The following is a 22,625-nucleotide window of genomic DNA, read 5'->3' as shown; positions in this document are numbered from 1 at the left end:
ATTATAATCATTTAAAACATTTCCATATTTGTACTGGGATAGTTTTTTTTTGTTAAAGTCGCAGGGAACCACCGGAGCTATGGATTGGTTGCATATTTCCACTGGCTCCCTGTGGCTCTAAGGCAACAAAATCATCGTAATATTGTAATTAAAATGCAAATTTGATTAAAACCAAATAATCATAAATAGCCCACTGCCGAGTAGCAGTGTGGTACAATGTTTTACTTAGCTACATCTATTAGTAGTCCTGATAGTTTCATTAAGGTAATTATTAAGTCTGAAAAATATGCTGATTATTTTTAAATAATAATTGCTCAAAAAAGTCTGTTTGAATGTACAAGAGACTGGCATATACAGTTGTGTTAAAAAGAAACTTTTCACAGGACTTTTTGCAGATATATTTCATGCTTATAGAAGCACCTGAAATCACCTGCTGCAAAACAAATCCAAATCATGACCATAAATGTTGATAAGCTGCGTTTGCTTTTGTGCCAAAGGGGAGATGTTGACCATAATACAGAGGACCAGATTTGGCAAGAACCAAACAGCATATCAGCAAAAAAAAACCCCGGACACTAACTGTTAAGCATGGCCATGTGAGGGTGATGGTTGTTTAGCGGGTGATTTCAGGTCCTCCTATAAATGACTGAATCATGGGATGTACTTACTGGTAACCATAGCAAACAAGTCACAGTTGTGCAGTGTTTTTCTAACTGGACTTAATTGTACTTCCTGATCAGCAACCATAACTATTGCTCACTCTCCTGACCATATGTCCTCCGCAGATCTTCATTTTCTAGCTTTAACTGCCAGCTGCAGGTGCTGACTGTGTGGCATTTAGTAGTTCTTAGCAATCCATAAAAAGGACTTGTGCATCCCCCTCGTTTAGTAAATACAGAGTGGAAACGGAGAGCAGAAAAAAGACACATTAAGGCAACTTTAGCAAGAAAATGTACCTAGCTGCATTTATTATATTTAATCAAAATAAATAAACATTCAATATAACACGGACAAGACTCAGCTCTGTATGCCTGTAACAGAACAAACCTCGAAATAGTGCCTGTTTTTTTTTTTTTTTTTTGTAAACATAACTTGTACGCAACGTACAAAAAATACTGCTCAAAAACGTACAAAACGCAGCAAACAAATATCAAGTATTGTGCAGTTTTCCCAAACACTGTACCAGCTGCTGACATCAGTCACTGCAAGGAAATTATTAGTGTGAAGCGCCAGAAGCGGCATTAAAAACGAACATCTCGCCAACATCCAGCCAGCGGTTATATGTGAGAGGCAAACAGCTCAGTGGCATAGACCAGTCAATTTTAGTTCAGTGATGTGAGCTAATCGGTGATCTCACAGGGCTCACATCGGAATATATGTTTATATATGTGTGCGATTATTTCCGTAGGCTGCCCTTTAATGCAGTGTTTAAATTGCTTCAGGTTTGAGATAAATACCAGTACAATTTCCCTTAAGGTAAAAACAACATTATTTTGTTTTCCACTGTAACAGCAGCACAAATACCCCCCCCCCCGAAAAACATTTGCTTGGTTGTCAGAAGATTTAAAGCATGATCAAAAGAGTAAACACATTCAGGGCCAAATGCAGAAGAACTGCAGTCTGCTCTCCCCTCCCCCTAACACAAAGACTGACGCACTTCTCCAAACACACTAAATAGAAAAGAAGACTACCACTTGCTAACATCCATTCCACACGGACATAAAAAAAGTCTGTTCGAAGCTCCCTCGTCATAAAAACACATACGAGTAGTAGAAGAGTCCTCTGTATGCGCAGCCTGGATTAATCACAGCAGTCGGGTACTTCTTTGCCAAGCTGGAACAGTAAATGTTACAAGACACTGTCAGGTTCATCCCTGCGTGTCTACACTTGCACTTGGTACCAGTAGATTCAGTAGTGGGGGTGCTACATAAAAAGAAGTGCCTAATTAAATGTAGGATATCCCCACAAATTAAAACCCTGCAGTGTGACATACAGAATAAAAAGCTAATACAACAGAATGCAATACTTTTGAATATCTGAACCCTCTAATGACATGACAGTCGTCTCCACGCTTATTGGGGCCTGCCCAACAGTAGCAGATGGGACCAGAAATGGTTACAAATGTCCCCCTTTCTCATTTTCTTCGTGCACTCCCTGGTCTCTTGACCTGCCACAGGTGATTGTGGATGGTCAGAGCGTCCACGCTGACCGACACAGTCTTGGCGGGGATGACAGTGAACTGCTTGCGGTCTGAGCTGTACTTGTAGAGCTTGTCGATCATCTTTCGGTTGATGGTGCGCGGTCCTGTGCCTGAAAACTTGATGATCTCCTCAGTGTCCGGAGAGTACGAGTAAATGGCGCGAAACTGGCACCCGCCGTCACGGAAGAGGATGATCAGGTGATTGGACTCGCACTTTTCTAGTTCCTGAGAATTTAAAACTGAATTTTTGAATGTGGTAAAAAGTTAAAAGTACTATGCAAAAGTCTTCAGCTTCCACTTATTTCTTTGTAGTCTGCTGAAAATAGCTGCAGTGATTTATTGAAATGTGCAAACATACATGGTAATATAGTCAATATTTGGTATGACCACCTGTTCCACTGTGTTTCACATATTGTTGCATGTCTTTCCTAACCTCCTCCATATATATTAACAACCATTTAAACATTGGGATGATTTTCAGATAAAGTTCATCTGTTGTATATAGTTTTTAAGGCCTACTACTTCTTCTTTTGTCCTCCACTTGTCCACTGCACACCATGCTGAGATAGAACTTTCCAGCTGATAGCTCTTTGGGAATCACCTTATTGTTGGAAAAATGAAATTATTTGCCCAACAAATTGTGTTATCTTTGACATTACATTAACATTAAACTAATCTAAAATTGTGAGCTTGCAATTTAAAACGGGTCCTTAGCTAAGTTGTCTCTTATGTTAGAAAGTCTGGCTTCTTGAAAGGAAAATAGAAAGGAAGGACGGGTGGCTCAAGACTTTTGCATAGTACTGTTTCAATAACACGTTAAAATGTTTTACTATGATATACACAAAGTTCCCAGACAGTTTCATAGGTATTACTGCTGTGTGTTCACTGACCTCAAGAACAACGCTCTTCTGCACTTCATTAACCTTTCCGGCCAGGCAGCAGTGGGCGATGGCATTGATGATGATTGGCTTGTTGGACTTGGAGCTCGGCTCCTTGAAGAGTTTGGGACCTATAGCATATGAACCAAACCAAGAAGATCAGTAAATGACATACAGGTCTCTAACCGTTTAAGGAGTGGTTTAGGTTATAATAGAAAACAGGCCTAACTCTTTTCTTGCTGAGTTACATGGGAATATCAATGCTTCTCTCATATTTTTAAAGCAATTATAAAGCTAGAATAAGGAGCCGATTAGCCTAGCATAGCTTAGCATCAAAACTGAAGGAGGGAGTAGATGCAGTGGCAAACTGCTGTTCAAGCTTGTAGCAAAGTTTGTGAAGTCATGGCTTGAGGTCCAGTGGATATTACAATCTGTGCTTAAGGCTAAGCTAACTGTTTTGTTGGGCCTGGTTATACAGAAGAGCCATCAACCTTTTCACAGTTTCATTGACAGATAGCATAAAAACACATTTATCTAAATGTCTCTTTCATTAAGAATGTGACAAAATAGAAAATTTGTTTTGCACCAATCTTTAAAAATAAATGTTGGTTTTGTGATGATGGAAATAAATCTTTTTTTCAGCATTTCTATTCACCAGTATACTCATTCGAAGTAATGGAAGAGGCTATAGAGACGTTCTCCCAGTCCCGTTCCATGTTCCTGCTGGAGGCCCTGCTTAGGGGGAATGACTCCATAGAGCACACAGATCCAGCCCTAAAAAAATGCACCAAAATCAAATTAGTGCAAAGACACACAACATGGACACAAATTTTCTCTGCTTTTATACAGCCAAACTCTCACCTGTTTGACTCTGCCCCTCCGGAGATAACGCTGTCTGCATCAGTTGCCAAAGAGAGCGTTGATCCTCGATGACTGCAGCTCAGATCGGCTGAAAATGGAGACAGAAGGATTTAGCATCAGCTACTTTCCTTAGCCAAGTGCTGTTTGCCCAGTTTTATGCCTGAACTACTGCACTTTCACAGCAATAATTAAAAAAAGAACAATGTAGTTAAAAAAAAGCACATGTAAGACCAAAGAGACACAATAAGCTGCACATAAAACAATAAAACAAGTGTATCAAAGCCAATCAGAAGTGTCTGCTCTGAAAAAAGACGGACTGATCTTCCTATTCTGAAATCCACTCCTATTTTTATCAGTCGTGTCCACATCATGCAGAGCAGCTTAAGAAGGTTCACCTCCCCTGCAGCCTGCTGCAGAGTCCTGGGCTTTGATCAACATGGAAACCTTCAGAGAATTACCTGCACGACACACACGCACACACACAGATACTCAGAGGACGACAACACGATCACATTTTTACTGCTTAAGTACTAGAGACACTCTTACGTGTAGCGGATCCTTTGGAGAGACCGCTGGACTCTTCACGGTGCAGCGATTTAGGCCTGTTCCTGCGGGCTTTGGTCCGTGGGCGAGGTTTGACCAGACCCTGCTCCTCCATCAGGGCTTGTTGCTTCCGCCGTAAGTATTCCTGCTTAATCAGCTCTCGCCGTGCTTTCTCTTCCTCCTTACGAATGCGATCCTCTTCAGCCTTTCGCCTTGAGCAAACAGAAGGAAAGTTAATACAGCGGCCAGATGCCCACCCACGCCTTGGACCACTCCTTATCATTTCTTAACATGTGATTTCATGTCCAAACTCACCGGGCCTCATCACGCTTGAGCTCGCTCTCAGCCTCCTGCTGAAGTTTGCGTAGTCTCGCCTCTTCGGCTTTGCGCTGCTGTTTGAGGAGGAAGGCAGCGCGACGTTTCGCCATTTCGTCCTCTGCCTTTTCATCATCCTGGAAGATTAAAGAAAAACCTCCAATATACCACATTGAAATTAAAACACAGTACTAGGGCTGCTCGATTATGGCAAAAATGATAATCACGATTATTTTCACTGAAATTGAGATCACGATTATTTGACGATATTTATTTAACCCTTTAAGACCTACTATAGAACCAAGTCCACCAGAGCTTATATTTTTTTTTTTTTTACATGCTGTAGTGCCATTTGTGGGAGCATTTCAAGTTGCTATACATCAATACAACTGTTATAGCCCATATTTTAATAATATGTATGCATTAAGTCCATAGTAATTACATAAATTGCAAAAAAGTGCAATAAACTACAAAAAAAATTGAAAATCGCTTTTGTTTTGTTTACATATATTTCTACTTGGAGAAATTTAAGAAGTTTATCCCTCAAAACTTTAAATACAATAAAGTTGCAAAAAATAGTTTCCCACCACAGGAAATTTATTTTGAGTGTCTTCATAGTTTTATTTTGGAGATACAGCAATTTTTATATACTGCAGGAAAAACAAAAAACAATCCTATGATGCAGATTTGCAAAGAAAACAGCATGTGCATCATTTCACTGTGGGAAGTGTTACGAACAGCTGATAGGAACGGCAAAGCGTGTTTCTGGAATATTATGTTTTTGTTCCTGCAAGCGCTTTTTATGCAATTTTTGCAAAGCTATATGTGGAACGAAACCGTGACCGAGGACAAGCTGATGGCATCAGATGTAAGTACAACTCCTCCGGTTTCATGTGCAAAACAAATTATTGCGCTAGCTTACACGGTTCAGGTTCTACAGGGATTTAAAAATAGTTACGCAAAACGGAGCGTGCTGCTCTGACCGGCTTTAAAGGGTTAACAACAACTTTAAAAAAATAATATAAAATGGTGTGCAACACCACTGAAGTTTTTTTTTTAAACTCTCTTTTCAACCAACGGCAGTCACTCTCCAAATAACTTCTGCTTAGCTTTCCGAGCTTCCCTCGGGTCCTCTTAATCAGCGGTCTCCACCCTTTTTTGCGCCACGGACCGGTTTATGCCCGACAATATTTTCACGGACCGGCCTTTAAGGTGTCGCGGATAAATGAGGGAGGGGCTAATAATCGGCTCAGTCATTTTTAATGATCGTTGAAAGCCCAGATCGTAATCGTGATTAAAATTCGATTAATTGAGCAGCCCTACACAGTACAACAAAATGTGTAAACATCTTCATCTCACCTTGAAGAAGAAGCCCAACACGTTCTTCTGCTCGCCTTCTGCCACGCAGTCTGGGGCGTCTACAGTGCCATCCTCGAGTTGATCTTTGAGCTCTGACAAGTCGACTTCAATCAGCTGACCCTTGACTCTTGTGCTCTCCTCCCCACTGGCAACCTCCATCCTTGACCTGACAGCTGCGTCCTTCTCCTGCTCTCCATCCTGTGATGGAAATTGAGTCGTACTGGAGATAACTGGTGGGTCTGGTGATTTGAGTTTGTCTGAGAGGCGCCCTGTTCCCTCTCCTGTGCTGTCTTGGACCCTGAAGGTGGTGTTCCTCTGAAGGCTTCTCTCAGTCCTAGAGCTCTCAGCAGTACTCTCCACCTCCTCCCCTTCAGCACATTCTGGAAGTTGGATGTTTGATTTTTTGACACTCTTGCTGTTTTCTTTACTCTGTTTCAGCTCTGGGGCTTTGCTGCGCTGGCTGGAGCTAAGCTTGGGAGGACGACGAGTTGGTGCAGCACTGCCGGCACTGATATCTACAAAGTGAACTGCATAAGATCTGGAGTCTGAGGTAGAAGGTGTTTGTTGTGTTGGGTTTGTGTCAGGGGGTGTGCTTGGGCCTGACGGCACCAAGTCTGGAGGGGAGGCCACGCTCTGCTTCATGAGCAGGTTTTGCTGTAATGAGAGTTGCATCATCTGCTGCTGAATAGTACTAATAGCTTCATTGAGCAGCTCTATGGAACGGGAGCACTCATTTATATCAGGTTCAGCTCCGTTATCCTGGGAGAGAGCGTTTAATCTGTTGTCTGTGTTCATCGGTCCTTCCTCTCTTTGACCTCCCTTTGTTCGAACCTTTAGAGCATCAAGACAAGAATCATCTCTGCTGGTCTGGCTCTTTGATTTACTCCTGTCAGCAGATGTTAGCGCCAAGGATTCCTTGGAGTGTTTGAGGGGTAAAGGAAGAGTGTCGCTGCGCCCCCCACCCTTCTTAACAATGTTCAAGAAAGCAGCTTTCCCAAGCTTTAATCTCTGCCTGGCTGACACCGTCTCCATCTTTTTCTTCTGATATTCGATTGCGCGTCTCTGCTCTTCCAGTTGCATGTGAAGTTGCAGTAGCTCTGAAGGCACAACTGGAGAACTAAGTGCCGTATTCTTCCCCATCACAGTGCTCGGTTCTTTCCCCAGCAAACCCGAGGTGGAGTCATTCCTCAGTTGCCAGGGAGGGCAGGGGGTGACATCAGAGCCATCAGGTGTTGTCTTTTGGGAGCTGCTGGTACTTGAGTATCCGTCACGGAGACCAAGTTTGAGGAGCTTTCTCTCTGCAAAGCTGGTCATCTTGACACTGGCGCTGCCCGAAGCACTGCAGCTGCTCGCCCATGATATGGTACTAGGGCAAGGGCTAGAGCGCCCACTGCAATCTTCCTTATCCTCCCGCTCGCTTACCTTCATGTCTTCTCTGAGTTTGGCTGACTCTCCCTCTCCAAATTCTCCAAATTCAGCCGTGTCGTCCTCTTCTGGGCACTTTCCCCTCCCTCCCTTCACCTCCTCTTTCATCAGCTCCATCTGATCTTCTTCCTCTTCATCCTCCTCCAGGTCTGCGATGTCAGAGTCAGAATCGGGCCCTGCCTCTGGCATGCAATCTATGGAGAAAGAACTGTGCTGGTCTGGCTCATCTGACAAGTGAAGGAAAAAGCCTTCAGATTGCTTCTTTCCAGGCTGAGAGTCGACTGCTGAATCCTCGATCAGTTGCCTGAGAGAGCTAGGAACTGATTCCACCACTTGCGTGGGTGTACAGCTGCTGGGGGATTTCCTCTGTGAGGTCCGCGGGACACCGGCCGTTGCATTTCTTGCATTTCCCGTGCCTCTGCAGCGACTCTCACCGCTCTCCTCCTGCTTGTTCAGGCTGATGCTTTTCTCTTTGGCCATTTTAGGGATGGCAGGCAACAAAGGCTCCAGATAATAGCTGTCGCCTCGGCAGTCCAGAGTAAAAGGGCCCGCATCGAAACAGGAAGGACGAGAAGCATTACATACTTTTGAGGCAGGAGCTGCACTCTGCATTTCCAGCTCGTCCTGCTCCATGTTGCTCCCGATTCGATGTCTAGAAAATACAGAAGGATGGATAACGGCAACCAGTTCCTCCTCTTCTATTTCTTCTTCTTCATCCTCTATGCGCATGTGACTAAGCAGGCTTTGACCACTAAGTCTATGCTGAGACAGACCCGCACCCAGCATGTGTTTAGGAGTAATGCTCATTATGTTGGAGGCTAAGCTGTCTTTGCTAATGGAGCGAGCAAGACTGATACTGTCTGCATCATCCTCTGGGGCAAAATGCAGGGCATAGGATGCAGGCTGGGATAAAGGCCTGGATGAGATAATAGTACAGAAGGAGGAAAATGAGTTAGGTAAGCTGAACAAAAGAATTTGTCATACTGATAGATTCTGCAACATGAAACTGAATAAACCAATTACTGTATACCACTCACCTCGTCCTTCTCTCTGGCCAGGCCATTTTGGAGCCCTGATGTTGCGCATCTGGGCCTATCAGAGAGTTAGGCCTATGCCTTATATCTGCACAAAGAATACATGATCCATGTTAGGAAAAAATATATTTACTTCTTGACTTCAGGCAGAAACCTCAGCTCAGAACACAGATGATTTTTTTTTTACCTGGAGTGGTCTCCTCAACCACTTTCTGTTGTCTCTGTCTCAGAGGCAGCACAGATGGGCTTGTGGAGCTTGATTTAGTGCTGCATGAGAGAGATAGAGAGAGAGAGATATTAGCTGTGTAAATTATTATTGTATATCTATATCATTGTATAAATTAATAACCTCTTAATTTACTAAGTTTACATTGCTTAAATATTTAGTGCAGAGGCATTTAAAACACTACCGCAGAGACACAAAAGAGAGACACCGCACTCCGAATCATCCCACAGATCTTCATTTGGGAGAAGAGCCAAGATGATGCTTGTCTGGGTCCTGTGACCAAAGACCCAATCAAAAGCTAAACTGGGAAATATAAAAGCCAATCACTTTGCTTAAATGATCTGGTGCAATAAACCCAAGACCTCAATCGTGTCAGTAGTTTAGCCCTAATGTTGTATAATTTTGTATATGTGTAACTTTTAAAACATTAGTTAATTTTGTTTTGTTTTGTTTTTGATCTTAGGGAAAAGACAGCCAAACTCTTTTTTTCTGGACTAGTGACTCAATAGATGTTTTTTGTAATGATACCTGAGGTCAGGGCTTGTGGGCGTGGCCAGGGTGTCAGCAGAGTGCGATGATGTCAGGAAACTTCGTTTAGTGATGTTGGAGATGGGTACATAGGATCGAGAAGTTTTAGGCTGCAGCAGCAGTCTCACTGTGGAAATAGAAGAATGGCATGTTTTCACAACAGCCACTAACATTTCAGTAAATACAAATATATATATATATAGTCATCAAATCAATCTGTGTACATGTAGCGACTGTGCTTTTTGTGTTATTCAATCAAAACTGATGGATGAAGGCAGAAAGTGTGCCATACCATCTCTGATATCCTGAAGATCCCGGGGTTGAACAAAGTCTGGCTTCACAATCTCAAACCACCAAAACAGCTCGGCAATGAAGACCATCACATTATTCTGTAAGACATCAAAAACTGACGCTATCAGGAAGAAAAGCAAGACATGACAAAAAAGCAGCATAGCACAGGATCAAGGCACACTGGGCTTTATATGTATTCTTTAGATTTAATCCATCGCTTAAAGCAATTCACTATCAGGTGTTGAGACTGAGGGCAAGAGGAGCAGGACCACAAGGACAAATCCATAAAACACGTCTTTTGTTGAGGTATAATAGTTAAGCAGTTAAATTTAACGTTACTTTTATTCAAAAATAAATGTACAGTGATTTTATTGTAACTATAAAAGTGTTTTATGTTTCCAAGCTCACCTTTAGTACCGGTGGGGAGTACAGCAGGTCTTCAGGCTTCAGATAGAAGCATTTGTTCAAATACTCGTTTGAAAACTCCATCAGTAGTTGGATATTGTAAACACTTTCACTGATAGAGGGAACCTCCTTCAGACAGATATCTGCACACAACAGGACAACGCTATCAGGCTTACTCTGTACTCTTAAACCTTTTAAATTCATAGATACTGCTCCTTTTGCTTCACAGTCGTATTGATCTTTTAATTCACCTCTTGGTAAAACTATCCTGACTTATATAACATTAGGATAAATTGACAGCTACAGTATGTGCTACACTTCTGGCTTGAATAGAGCTGTGTTACAGTACCTTCCAGTCTAACGAGTTCTGGGCAATAAAAGTGGATCACAGCCAGCAGAGCTGTGCCATCACACATGTCTTTCAACAGGTCGTCCAACAAGGGGAAGTGCTGGAGCGTTCGACCTGATAGGTGATCTCTGCGGTAACGCACCTACACACCAAGAGAAGGCCTAGGATTACACAGTGTGCACACATTTGTCTAATGAATCACTGAATCACACTCTCACTTGTCAGATAAACATAACATCTCACATGCTGTAAACTAATCTCTGCTTCTCTTCAGCACTAACTGGGGTCTAGGGCTTCTTGGTTGTGACATGTCATGTGGTGCATAATGTGTGTCTTCGCTGATACGAATCGGGAAGGGTGCTAATGATTCTCATATAAAATATTTAAGCTAAGCATAACACAGATAAGTATTGCGTGGATATGCAAGAGAAAAAGTCATAAACCGTACAATGAAGTAACGAAAGGGGTTAATGATGAATACTTTACCACACGAGAGAACTCCACAGGTTCCAGTAAGCAATGAGCCAGAGCATGCAATATATCAGGCTAGTGAGGTCAGAAAGAAATGATATTGGGAGGAAGTTAATGGTGAAATAAAAGAAGCCATGAGCCATTCTAACACTGGGTGGATAAATGGATGGTTTGGGAGGAGGAAGTTGAGGACTGAATGAGCTCAGCTGAATATTAAAGGATGTAAAAAAGGATTTGAAAATAAAAGCAAACGAGCATGGTGATGTTCCTTCCTTTGCCAGTAAGGGCCACTGTGTCATCTTCCTTATACAATTTACTGCATTTATATAACACCCATAAATATATTCCCTTTTTCCTTCATCCTGTTAGTCTAGTTTTTTCCCAGCTTTCCATTACGCTGCCACATCTGATGCACACACATACACAACCTCACACACCTCCAGTTGACACATTGACATTCACACAGGTGATTGCAAGCAGTGGCACTTACAGGTACAAGCTTCCAGTACCATTTGGAGGGAGACTAGTATCCAAGAGGCACACGAGGGAGTTAATTTGGGAGGGAGACACAAAGAGGAAGAGCAACAGACAAGTAAAGGGTCAGACACAGCCAGAAGGAATCGAATCTTCTCCTGATTGGAAGGAGGCAGATCTGGTCTTAAAGATAACCGGAAAGGGTTCGAATGAAAGCATCAGCAATATCTATTTATTCAGGAATCAGGGGGGAACAACTGAAATGAGACATAGCTCAAAAGACACACTGTGCTACTAATGATGCAGCTAGTTAATGCAAGCGTCAATCCAGCGGCAACTGTCTGCACATCTGTTGATACGTTAAAACACTAACTACCAAAAGCTTACTCAGCACAAACTTAATGATGACAGACACAATTTGAAAAAAAAATCCCTATGTTAAAAATATAATACATTAAAAACTGGTTCCCCACAAAGAATCCCACAGCTTAATTATCCTAAAGCCCTCAAATAATAGGGACAGTAGTTTAAAAATATAAAGCATGATATATATATCCTTTAAGCATGAGGTGCAAACACACACAAATAAAAATGTTTGAATATCTGATCACAGGTTTGCAAGACAATGTCAGTAGAAGACAGAACTGATTACTTGACAATTAATATGTATTTTAAGGACAAGATGCACACATGTAGGACATTAGACAAAGGCAAAAAACATCACTTAAGACAGACTCTTTTCAAGACAGGGGAAGCTACACTCTCTGAACACTTTGTTATGTGCACGTTGCTCATACTCAGACTCCCTTTTGCCTTCAGCACTCCCTTCACTCTATGTAGAACAGGGAAACATCCATCAGAGATTTTAGTCCATATTTACATGTTAATATCATGCACTTGCTGCCTGCTGCACATCCATGATGTAATAGATCAGCAATAATGCTGAGGTGGCGTTTAAACTACTTCTGAATGTCATAGCAGAAAAATAAGGCTCATCAGACCAGGCAATCTACTATTGTTCAATTCTGATGTGCCTGTTTGAATTATAACTTCCATTTCCTGGTCTTAGCTGACAGGACTGGCACCCGGTGTGGTCTTATGCTGCTGTAGCTCATCTGCAAGGGTGTTTGCACCCTACTCTCTGCATTCAGAAACACTCATCTGCATACTTTGGTTGTAAGGAGTGGTTATTGGAGTTACTGCTGCAATCATATCAAATGCAAGCAGTCTGGCTTTTCCCCAAGCAACAGAACATGTGCACCAAACAAAGTAGCCAGTGAGTGTATTTTTCTGAAACTTGTTTTTAAAGGGTGCTATATACATAAAGTTATTATTGTTGTTATTATATTATCATTACCTTCTGGTGACTCGGTGAGTCAAGAAGATGTTGCTTCATTTTACACTCTTTTTCTGTGATCTCCCTCAACTTTATGTTCACCTAAAACACCAAAGAATACAGCAGGTTAGCACAGACAGACGAACACACAAATCCAACTGTCATAACAATAACACTGTTTAATTGTTGCCTTGTTGATCCAAAACAGCATCACATCTTCCAGGTCATAAGGAAGCTCCTTTGAGGCACTGAAGGTTGAAAAGCGCTTGACACTGGACACCACCTTCTCTATGCTGATCATCTCCACCGTATAGGCCATCATCAGGGAATCAATGAGGTGGATGTGTGCGCTCTGGGAGAACAGATAAAGAGCTATCTTTGAATCCATCATTAGATACATAGCATTTGAGAAGCCTTAGGCGGAAATGACTTTTCCTGCCCCCTACTGTGACAACCCCACATTCATGAAGTCTTTCTATGTATTAAATATTTGGGAATCACAGATTCACTTTAGTATAGTAGTAATGGTATAATGGTAATGGTACAATATTGTTTTTATATAATAATCATTCCCTTTTATGTGTTGTTTTTGCATTTAGAGCAAATTCATGAAAAACTTTTTGATCCATTTTGCCTGATGAATAATTCTGTTACATTGGTGCATTATTTATTCCAACACTACTAGCTCACATTTGGCTCTGGAAAGTCAGATTAGCTTGTTAACAGATGGTAAGTGTGGGTTGCCAGGTTACTGGGTTATACTATTACAGAGGAATACTAACCACAATGGGAAAAAAAACAAAGAGATTTTTGGGGAGGTGTGTAAATCAGTGAAATGAAAGCAAATTAAATATTTGTTATTTTGTCACTGTTACAACTGCTACACATGAATCACAGAATCTGGCTTTGGGACGTTGCCGAAATGTGACTCATCTTTCAGAAAACTGAGTCTGCTTTTTCTGACAATCTAGAAAGACACATTTTACCATTTTGATGGGAGAAGCGCTGAGATCCAGATCTGAAACTGGCGCGTTGTCGGTCTCCAGGACATAGATGCCTTTTCTCGACAGAGCCTGGATGACAGACTGGTGGTTTTGGAGTGAGCTGGCCTGCTCGGCGTGAAGGATGAGCCCGCACACACGACAGTAGAGCTCTCCAGACTGCAGCATGCGGATGATGGGGGGTTTGATGTGTTCCTGCTCATACTGGTCTGTGTAGAAGGGGTCCCGCAGGTCTGCAGGAACATGATCTGGGGGAAGGATTGATGGCAAACAAAATGCTTTCAAAATGAGAGCCACAATGTGAGCAGCAAGTTTTTTTACCTATCAAAGTTGTATAAAGGTACAAATCACACTTTACAACCACACACACAAACTATTTTTATACAACACGTGTCTAACCAATGCCTTGCTGTGTTATGTAACAGAGAAGCTCCTAGTACACAGGCTTTAAAGGGTATTAGACCGTCTAAGAAGAAACCAGTGCATGAGGAGAGCACTCAAAGTCAGTGGTTAAACAGCACTTGGGCCTGAAGCCCTAAGCCACTTAGCCAACGGGGACTTAGTGGTGATAGTTAAGCTAATGGTGTCGTCCAAGCCAGCCTAGCACTCTCCAGCTCCTGCTCATGCACATGGACATGCCAAAGCTATTTTTATGTCTTGGACATGTTAATCCAGGAGTTAAGGCCCGAAGCATTCACGAAATTTCTGTGTGTTGAAACTCTGTTGTTTCTTGTCACCCCCCCCCCCCCCCCCCCAAAAAAAAAAAACAAAAAACCCTCAAAGCCATCTGATAATGAATATTATAAGCATGCAAGCTAATGTAAAACTGACCTGAACTTGTAGTGGATTTAGTATTTTAGTAGTTCTGTCCATCATAGAGGGGTATGAGTGGGTGTGTACTGCTCTAAACAAAGTGTATAACTGTATAATTTATTTCTGTGATAAATCAGTAAATGGGTAGCAGGCACAGTGGTATCTATTTTACAATAAAAACCAGAAGGTGCTTAGTGTAGGTTAACGTAAAAGTGGATGGAGGGGGAAGCAGTAAATCTGTGTCTACAGCACCTCTTAGCTCAGCTATTACTACATTACATCTTGTTTGAATAACCACAGAAATGAAGGAATGTTGGCAAGCAAATGATGAGGTCTCTAGGAGACTCTAGCTCTTTTTTTAACTTTGAAGAGCTAGGTTTGTTTGTTTGCTTCTGTGCACAGTCTTTTTGCAAGGATAAGCTAACTGCTTCTGGCTCCAGCTTCAGAGATGGTGTGCATACAAGAGAATAATATTGATCTTTGCATCTAACTCAGCAGAAAATGAACAAGTGTATCGCTCCAAAATGTCAAATTATCTCTCTGACAGTACAGCAAACCTGGTAGCCAGATAGAGCTTCCTTGCACATCTTTGTCTTGTTAAAATATTGTAATGTCCGCATACACAGATATGCCTAAAATGCACTGCTTTTAACTGCCATTATCTATGGTTTCTCTATCAAATGATTGGTTTGGACTAGAGATGGACCGATCCGATATTACGTATCGGTATCGGTCCGATACTGACCTAAATGACTGGATCGGATATCGGAGAAAAATAAAAAATGTAATCCGATCCATTAAATATCACGAAAGCACCTCACAAAACTTGCAACACGCCGTAACTCACCTCAGAAAGTTAGCATGTCGGAGCAGTATGCATCATGTGATAGAGCGGCTGGGGACCTGTGGTCTGGATAGCATTTGGAGCTTCGCTAGCAACCTGGCATTTCATCTCCGACAAAGTTATCCCCGAGAGAAGTAAAGCAAGTGTGTAAGTCCATCTCTGAATGTTTGTAAAGCATTCCTGCGTTAAGCTTAACGAGCGACTGCCTCTCGCTCTCCTGCTGCTACTTCAATCGTGAAACTGATCAATGATCAGCTGATCGGCTTTTCTGTCGCGAGTCCGTCTCTCTTGTTTGTTTTTGGCCCACTTTGCACCAGAAAGAGGAAACCAGCGGCTGAACAACAGCAGCACGTTTAAGCTTGATAAGCTGTTGTTAGAATTTATTTAATATTACTTTCTACACCAGGATCTTTTTCTATGTAGCTGACGCTGGTAACTGTGCAGGGGCGGATCTAGCAAAGTTTAGCCAGGGGGGCCGATAGGGCATTAACTGGGAAAAGGGGGCACAAAGACATACTTTTCTTTCTTATTCTCATTTAAAATGTCTAGCTTTTAATAAATAAATATCTGACACCCAAAGTTTTAATTTGATGTAAAATGAATAGAAGTCAATTACTGTATATAGTGACTATTAAGTCTAATATATATACCCTAGTAAGCTATAGTACTTTTTCCTTTGGGAAGGTACCATCTGTGCAGTCTGCAATTTTGTTGAAGAAAGATGTTGAATCTATTTAATATTTCTTGAAAAATAATTGATTTCTGTGCATTTTTTTTCACACTGCATCAAATTAAGGTTGATTACGTCGATTAAGCATCATGAGGTGGAGCGTGAGGGGTGGTTCCCTATTTTTTATTTATTTATTTTTGTTGTTGCTGGGAGTTGGAACCCTATTAGTTAGGTTGCTTAATATTTACGCTAAGTACTCTTTAAAATACCAGAATAGGGAGGATGGTGTAGGTCTAAGTTTATTAGATTGATCAGTATTGCTGAACTATGAAATTTTTTTTTGTATACAGGTATAACAGAATAGCTTTAGTGTAGTTGTTGTTTTAAACTTGAGTATGAACTTGCAGACTTGCAAAATGCAGCAAGATATTTTAAAAAACAGTTTTGTTGATTAAAAAACACTATATCGGATTCATATCGGTATCGGCAGATATCCAAATTTATGATATCGGTATCGGTATCGGACATAAAAAAGTGGTATCGTGCCATCTCTAGTTTGGACTAGCAGTTACACCCTGCCAGGCTTCTTGAGGGACTGTTTGTTTCTAAGTCAAACATCTCCAGAACTGAGCGATGACAGTGATGAATAAAAGTGTGAGAAGAGAAGATAAGCAGCTATACTTGCATCAGTTAACAAAAGCATGTGTTCTCGTTTTGCTTCACATTAGGGATGATGCTGACTGTGATGTAACAGACAAACATCCATCAGTGGAAAACGCACACACAGCAGGCTCGGTACTACATCTGACTGCGAAAACCTCAGCTGTGTCTTTTACGACAGACTGCTTGCTTGTCATGGTCCACATACAGGATCTATTGCACGCTTCGCTGATGTAGCGCTGCCATATGTGAATGAGAATTCTAGATCATGTGAGAAAACACACCCCTGCATGTCTGAGCTCCTCTGTTTTGTTTTCCTCTTACAAATACCCCCACTTCCTCACTCTTAGCTGTCCCAGAATGGTTCCTCTTCCTCCCTGGTTGCTGTGGTGATGGAGAGGCCGGAGGCGGGGGCTGGGATGCTGTCCCGGCTCCTGCTCAGTGAATTGATTCACGGACCTTGACATCAGGAGATGTGTGCATGTGTATGTGTGTGTGCAGCAATAAATTTGAAAGGAGAGGTTCTCCTCCATAATTCTAGTAGTTAATACTGCTTAGATATTTATCGTCTATCTGATCCAGGACTTAAACCCAGCCCAGTGTGCATGTATGAGTCTTTGTTCTTATTCTTTCAAGCACAAAGGTCAGACTGACCAGCAGAAATCCTGCTGACAGTTAAGGCAGAGCTATCAGACTCCGGGCTCTGCAGGGGTATGCAACATTTCTCTCCAATAAGACGGCTCAATGAACAGTCCTCCTGAAGACAGCATGTTGGGCAAACATAGCCTGTAAGTCAATAAGCCAATCCCACCTGAAAGCATGGCAAAGCAGACAGAACTGAAAAGGTGGGCACCAATTTTCCAGATCCTTTATTCTAATTGTACGCATTTATTATTGTGCATGAGAGATCACTAATACAGCCATCCATCCATGTATCATTTTCTAACTGCTTATCCAACTGAAATCACAGGGGAGCTGGAGTCTATCCCAACTGACACTGGGCAAAGGGTAGGATACACCCTGAACAGGTGGCCAGTCCATCCCAGAGTGAACAGCACAGGCAACCATTCTTGCTACCATCCAAGTATAAAGCCAATACAGATATGCCAAGTAACCAAACAACAACACAAACAAAAACAAAACTTTGCTTCTGGAAAACAGAGCACTTATAGAAAACCCATGTAGGCTTACTGAGGGCAAACAAACTGAGAGCAAGACCTCAGCAAGTTCGAACCTGAAACCCTCAAGCTGAAAGGTGATAGCACTAACTGCGCCCCAGGAGAATCTCAGCACTTCCACATCTACCTAAATATCCAACTATTCCAGTATCGGTTCATTCAAACGGCATTCAGTTTCCATTTCAAAACTATTTTTTTTATCAAGTAAAGCACAGAACAAAAAATCTATGGACTGTACTGATCTGTACAGTAGGTGACAGAGCACTTGAGCATTATGTGGGAGAAAATATAAAAGCAATATCCCTGACCTTTAGAGCCCACTATTGTACAAATTATACAACATAAGACTGTTGACTCCAACTGTTAAAAGCTATTAAAACTGTACATAAAAAGTAATTATGTAGTTTGAAAGCGACACACTTTTACTATCCGTTTATCTGTTTCTTCTTTGAAACTGTTTCCAGTGCAGGAACGTTCAGTGTTTCTCCACAGGCCATTAATAAACATGTCATGAGTCTAAACAAACGGGCTGTGTTGTTCAGAGACACAGGCCTTCAGGTCCAATCCCATTAAACACTTAATCATGTGACTGCTGTGCTGACTTTCACAACAGACAATACGGTCCTCCCGGCACTGCTGTGTCGGTGTGTTCGTCAGTTTGCACTCTAATAGGAGTTCTGATAGTGTGGTTCTGTCTTCCACACTTATCTCTTCTCTCCAGATGAACATTTTTTTTAAAGCTGCACGATACCCGAGTATTGCTAAGCGCCCAGCTGTTTATGACCACAGCATACCCATCTTCTGATGGTTGCTTCCAGAAGACACTTGTTCTTAAACATAACAATAAGCTCACTTTACTCAAATGGCCTCCGCAGTCGCTAGATCTCAATCTAATAGAGCGCCTTTGGGATGTGGTGGAACAGGAGATTCACATCATGGACGTGCTGCTGGCAAAGCAATTGCATGATGCCAATATTAACCAAAATCTGAGAAATGTTTGTTGAATCTATGCTATAAAGAAATAAGACAGAAGGCAAAACGAGGTCCAACAACAATCAGGTATATCTATTGAAGTGTTCAATTTATCATTTAAGTATTTCTTTAAAGGAAAAGTGCCAAACATTTACCACTTCCTGCTTAATTATGGTCTCAGTTGCTTCTTTGTCGAAGTGATAATTGCTAGCTGCACACCACATTAAGCTAAGCAGGAACAAAAACTGACTGTCATGATAAGCGCCACATGACAGCTGCGAATAAATGGCGGCGACAATCTAGCTCATCATTTCCCTACTACCTAAATAGTTGTGATAGCTTAATAAACTGAGGAGTCCCATGTCATATAGTATTGGTATAATCCTCATAGACTTTTATATCAATGCCTGCATAAAACAGGACACCAGAGTCCCTGGCACACATCAGGAAGAGCCAATGAGATTAAGGGAAGCAGGAAGCTTTCTGAGATAATGGTAATGGTTTGGTGTTTATTATGGACATCTTATCTCTGCCCCGAACAAACACCAAGCTCTAGTCTACACAACGAAAGCATACAATATTTTGCGCATTCATGGTAAAACACTAAAATGCTCCATCTGTTTATGTGAGATTGCTCATGCTGACATGACTGATGGAAGATGACAGTTATATTGTCATCTGAAAGATACAGTAATTCCCAGTGTGTAGATTGGAGCAGAATTTAGCATTCGGCTTCATTTCTATGGTATTATAAGCCCTGCATTTTCAGTTTTAGTTCCCATGTCAGCGTCAATTCCCTGAGTCATCTACAGGAATGGATACACTTTAATTGCAGGCACTCCAACTGCTTGACTCATAAAGTGGATATGAGAACAATGAGTTTTCCGTTCCTAAATGACTGCCTCCGGATCAACTTCCAAATACATTATTGTTACTGATAAAACAAAAACTGAGACTTGCAGAGCACAGCTGACCTCCTGATCACATTCCTGATAGATCTGCTAGTGCGTGGCATAAAAACCCACATTCAAAGAGTGATTTCCAGACATTTGCAGTACTTACAGCCTGCCTATGTAGAGCAATCATTTTTAATATTTTAACAGACCTCATCAGAGCTGACAAAGCCAGTGACCTGTGCATGAAAGACTCATCACGAGATGTCAGCCCAAGGATTCACTCGCAGGAATGACGCTCTGGAGTGCTGCTATGTTGTCGCGGTATGAAAAGTTAATTCTCATAAAATACATTTGCAATTGTTGTGGTCGAAAATCAACACTCAAAAAATAGGATAGTGGATTTCCAAGTAGACTGAAGTCTCAATCTGCATAAACAAAGGACTAGTAACTGGAAACTTGAAACCTAACGTCAACATATCCTGATGTTTTCAGTTATTCTGACTGTTTAATAACACAGTTAGAAATCAATAATGTTTAAACTGAAAAGGTCACAAATTTCATTTTATTAAAATTGTCATTTGTGTCATAGTAGCATCTGTATAACTACACACAACTCAGATGTGATTCTAGACATGGACCTTTTGTAGGGTATATACCTTTCTCTCTTTCTACTACTAGGACAAAATGCACAATAAAATATTCATCCATATAAAAAGATATGAATCCTCTTGCATTCTTGACATCCAAGAAGGTCTCAGCAGCACAAGAGAAAGTCTTACCTGTGCCATAGGCTTTGGCAAACAACCAGCGGAGATTTGCGTCTATTTTGGCTCTTGCACAGTCGTACAGCTCCAGCGGTACAACCTGAGCCTCCATGACCCCTCCTCCTCCACCACCACCAGCACCATCATCATTTGCTGTTGCTGCCGCTGCTCTCCTCCAAGTGCTGTCCCTGCCAGCACTCACCTCCACATCCATCCTGAACATAGAGACACACGGGTATTACTTCTTCTCATGAAGCCAACACCATTACATCATCGATTTCAGGACAACAACCGGGGCCCTGCTCACTGACAGCACCGGCTCCGTTAACATGAAATTCACAAAGACTCACCTCGTCTGACCTGCAGGTGCTGTAGTCGCCTCTGCTGTCAGTCAGCACGACCATTCATATGAGCCCAAAACACCTTCTATATGTATGCTGTTGGCTATTTATCTGATTATCAGCTAATAATGTCTTAGACTGAAGTAACTATAGGGCACTTCCGGGCATAAATGATAGCTCTGTGTTCTTTTAGAATTAGCTTCAAAAATGAAACCAAAAAGAATTTTTTTTTAGTAAATGACAGCTGGTTCTTGTGAGTCCAGTTGAACAGAACGACCCAATATTAACCTAGCACCGCTATGTCCACTGTATCAGTGGCAGGTTAGCTAGCGTTGCAACATTTAACAGCAATAATATAACATGTAGCAAAGACTCACCTCTAAGAGCACATTAGGATCCTCTCCGAAGCTTTGTATTTGAGATGGATGTATTGTTAAAACGCCGACATGCTGGCCTGGCTTCAGCTAACGTTGAAATAACAGACTCCTCCCTGCCCAGCGACACAAATCTCCGGCCTCTCAGGATAAAGCTTCGCCTGGTGGCTGATGGTCGTTAATCCAATAATTATAATAATAACAGTAATAATAAAAATTCCGATTGGCAACCACCACAGAAGTCTGCTTTCGATGGAATCATTAATGTCAAATAGCTGGCTCTTTCATACTGAGGCTGTCATCGTCTCTGACGGAGGACTGGCGATTCTAACGGTGCACGAGCAACCCTGTTGTAGGAGCCTGTCTCTATGGGGACGGGTGTTACCGCCAGTTACATATAGCCACCTGGTGAGGGCGCTGCAGCGCTATTTTTAAAAAAAAAAAAAACAGCTGTGAAGATTAATAAAAGATAAGAAAAAAAATCAGGAACAAATTAACGTAATAAAAAAGTAAAGCCTAAAACATAAGATTGTTGCATTAGGCAATCATTTAGAACTAAATAATTTATACCAAAAGTTAAAACTAATAAGACTGGATATAATTAATAAAGCAATTATTTGCTTGATTTAATTTCCTATTGGATATTGTTGTAATATTTGTTTTAAACAGACAAAAAAGTTCATAACTACAAGTAATGTTATTTATTGTTTTATTTATTTATTATATCCACTGTAGAAATGAGCACGTGTGAGAGTCAGCACACAGAGCTCGGTGACTTATAAGGCACAGTAAAACGGTAGAGATGGCAGCCATCCCAAACTCATAGAACAGGGAAAGCAGTGAATGTGATCTTGTGCAGGATCACCATGCACAGAATGAAATTGATGCTTATCTCTCTCGTCCATAAAACATTGTATTTTAAACATTTATTTTTGCTGTGGATAAAAAGCTGTTTATTCTAAAATATATTTTGTACGAAACGAAATGTTTTTCTTTAATTGCTGTTTTTACCTAAAATGGTACAAAGAGGTATATGAAAAATCGACAATCACTGCATTTGGTGGCTCACACATCAGTTTTCACCGTCATCATGTAAAAACAGTGAAAGAAGAACCCTCTGCCTAGGTGAACCCAGATTAAGGTGTAATATTCTTATTTTTCCACGCAGGGGAGTGGGTCTGAAACTTCACACAGTCAGCGAGTGAAGCCAGCCTCCAATAATCAAAGTGATTAAATGTGGCTTTGTCACAAGTGTGCTGCTTTTCATTGAGGAATACATCCAGGAGGGGGCGGTATTGGTCAATTTATATGTCTAAAACAATTTAATTGTAAATTCATGGCAAAAAAAGTAAGTAGCCATAAATGTGGTTACATTGGACGAATGCTGGATAATGGTGTGAAAATGACAAAGATATAA

The 22,625-nt window shown here is 41.4% G+C and overlaps 1 protein-coding gene across 6 annotated transcripts; it reads right to left on the bottom strand.

The window, feature by feature from the left end:
* Window positions 1–938: 938 nt before the first annotated feature.
* Window positions 939–21,573, bottom strand: camsap1a (calmodulin regulated spectrin-associated protein 1a). 6 transcript variants are annotated; one of them, XM_085279975.1, is made up of 20 exons: window positions 21,212–21,573; window positions 20,509–20,708; window positions 13,682–13,944; window positions 12,886–13,047; window positions 12,717–12,797; window positions 11,376–11,408; window positions 10,415–10,556; window positions 10,069–10,208; window positions 9,662–9,758; window positions 9,370–9,496; window positions 8,803–8,882; window positions 8,619–8,703; window positions 6,157–8,497; window positions 4,798–4,934; window positions 4,486–4,694; window positions 4,335–4,397; window positions 3,940–4,027; window positions 3,734–3,852; window positions 3,091–3,209; window positions 939–2,425 (listed from the first exon to the last, which is right to left on the bottom strand). In XM_085279975.1, exons 2-20 carry the CDS (start codon window positions 20,705–20,707, stop codon window positions 2,135–2,137), a joined length of 4,776 nt encoding a protein of 1,591 aa, XP_085136101.1. In that variant the 5' UTR covers window position 20,708; window positions 21,212–21,573; the 3' UTR covers window positions 939–2,134. The 6 variants fall into 6 exon arrangements, with proteins under 6 accessions (XP_085136101.1, XP_085136100.1, XP_085136104.1 ...); XM_085279974.1 differs by lacking the exon at window positions 11,376–11,408 and adding an exon at window positions 10,901–10,960; XM_085279978.1 differs by lacking the exon at window positions 4,335–4,397.
* Between the last annotated feature and the right edge of the window lie 1,052 nt (window positions 21,574–22,625).

This window comes from Mchenga conophoros, linkage group LG7, assembly GCF_057382185.1.
Source record: "Mchenga conophoros isolate Kocher_MC1m ecotype Shallow Benthic linkage group LG7, M_conophoros_male_GT1.1, whole genome shotgun sequence".
NCBI classification, from domain to species: Eukaryota; Metazoa; Chordata; class Actinopteri; order Cichliformes; family Cichlidae; genus Mchenga; species Mchenga conophoros.
Note: the sequence above shows the minus strand (reverse complement) of the source record. Positions and strands in the feature narration are given on the sequence as shown.

Excerpts from the sequence above, each read along its gene's own strand:
- camsap1a (XM_085279974.1), bottom strand. The coding sequence starts at position 20,707 with ATGGATGTGGAGGTGAGTGCTGGCAGGGACAGCACTTGGAGGAGAGCA. Across the intron at positions 8,704-8,802 it reads GGTTGAGGAGACCACTCCAG|ATATAAGGCATAGGCCTAAC; the intron begins GTAAAAAAAAAA and ends TTCTTTGTGCAG. Across the intron at positions 3,853-3,939 it reads GGAGGGGCAGAGTCAAACAG|GGCTGGATCTGTGTGCTCTA; the intron begins GTGAGAGTTTGG and ends GCATTTTTTTAG.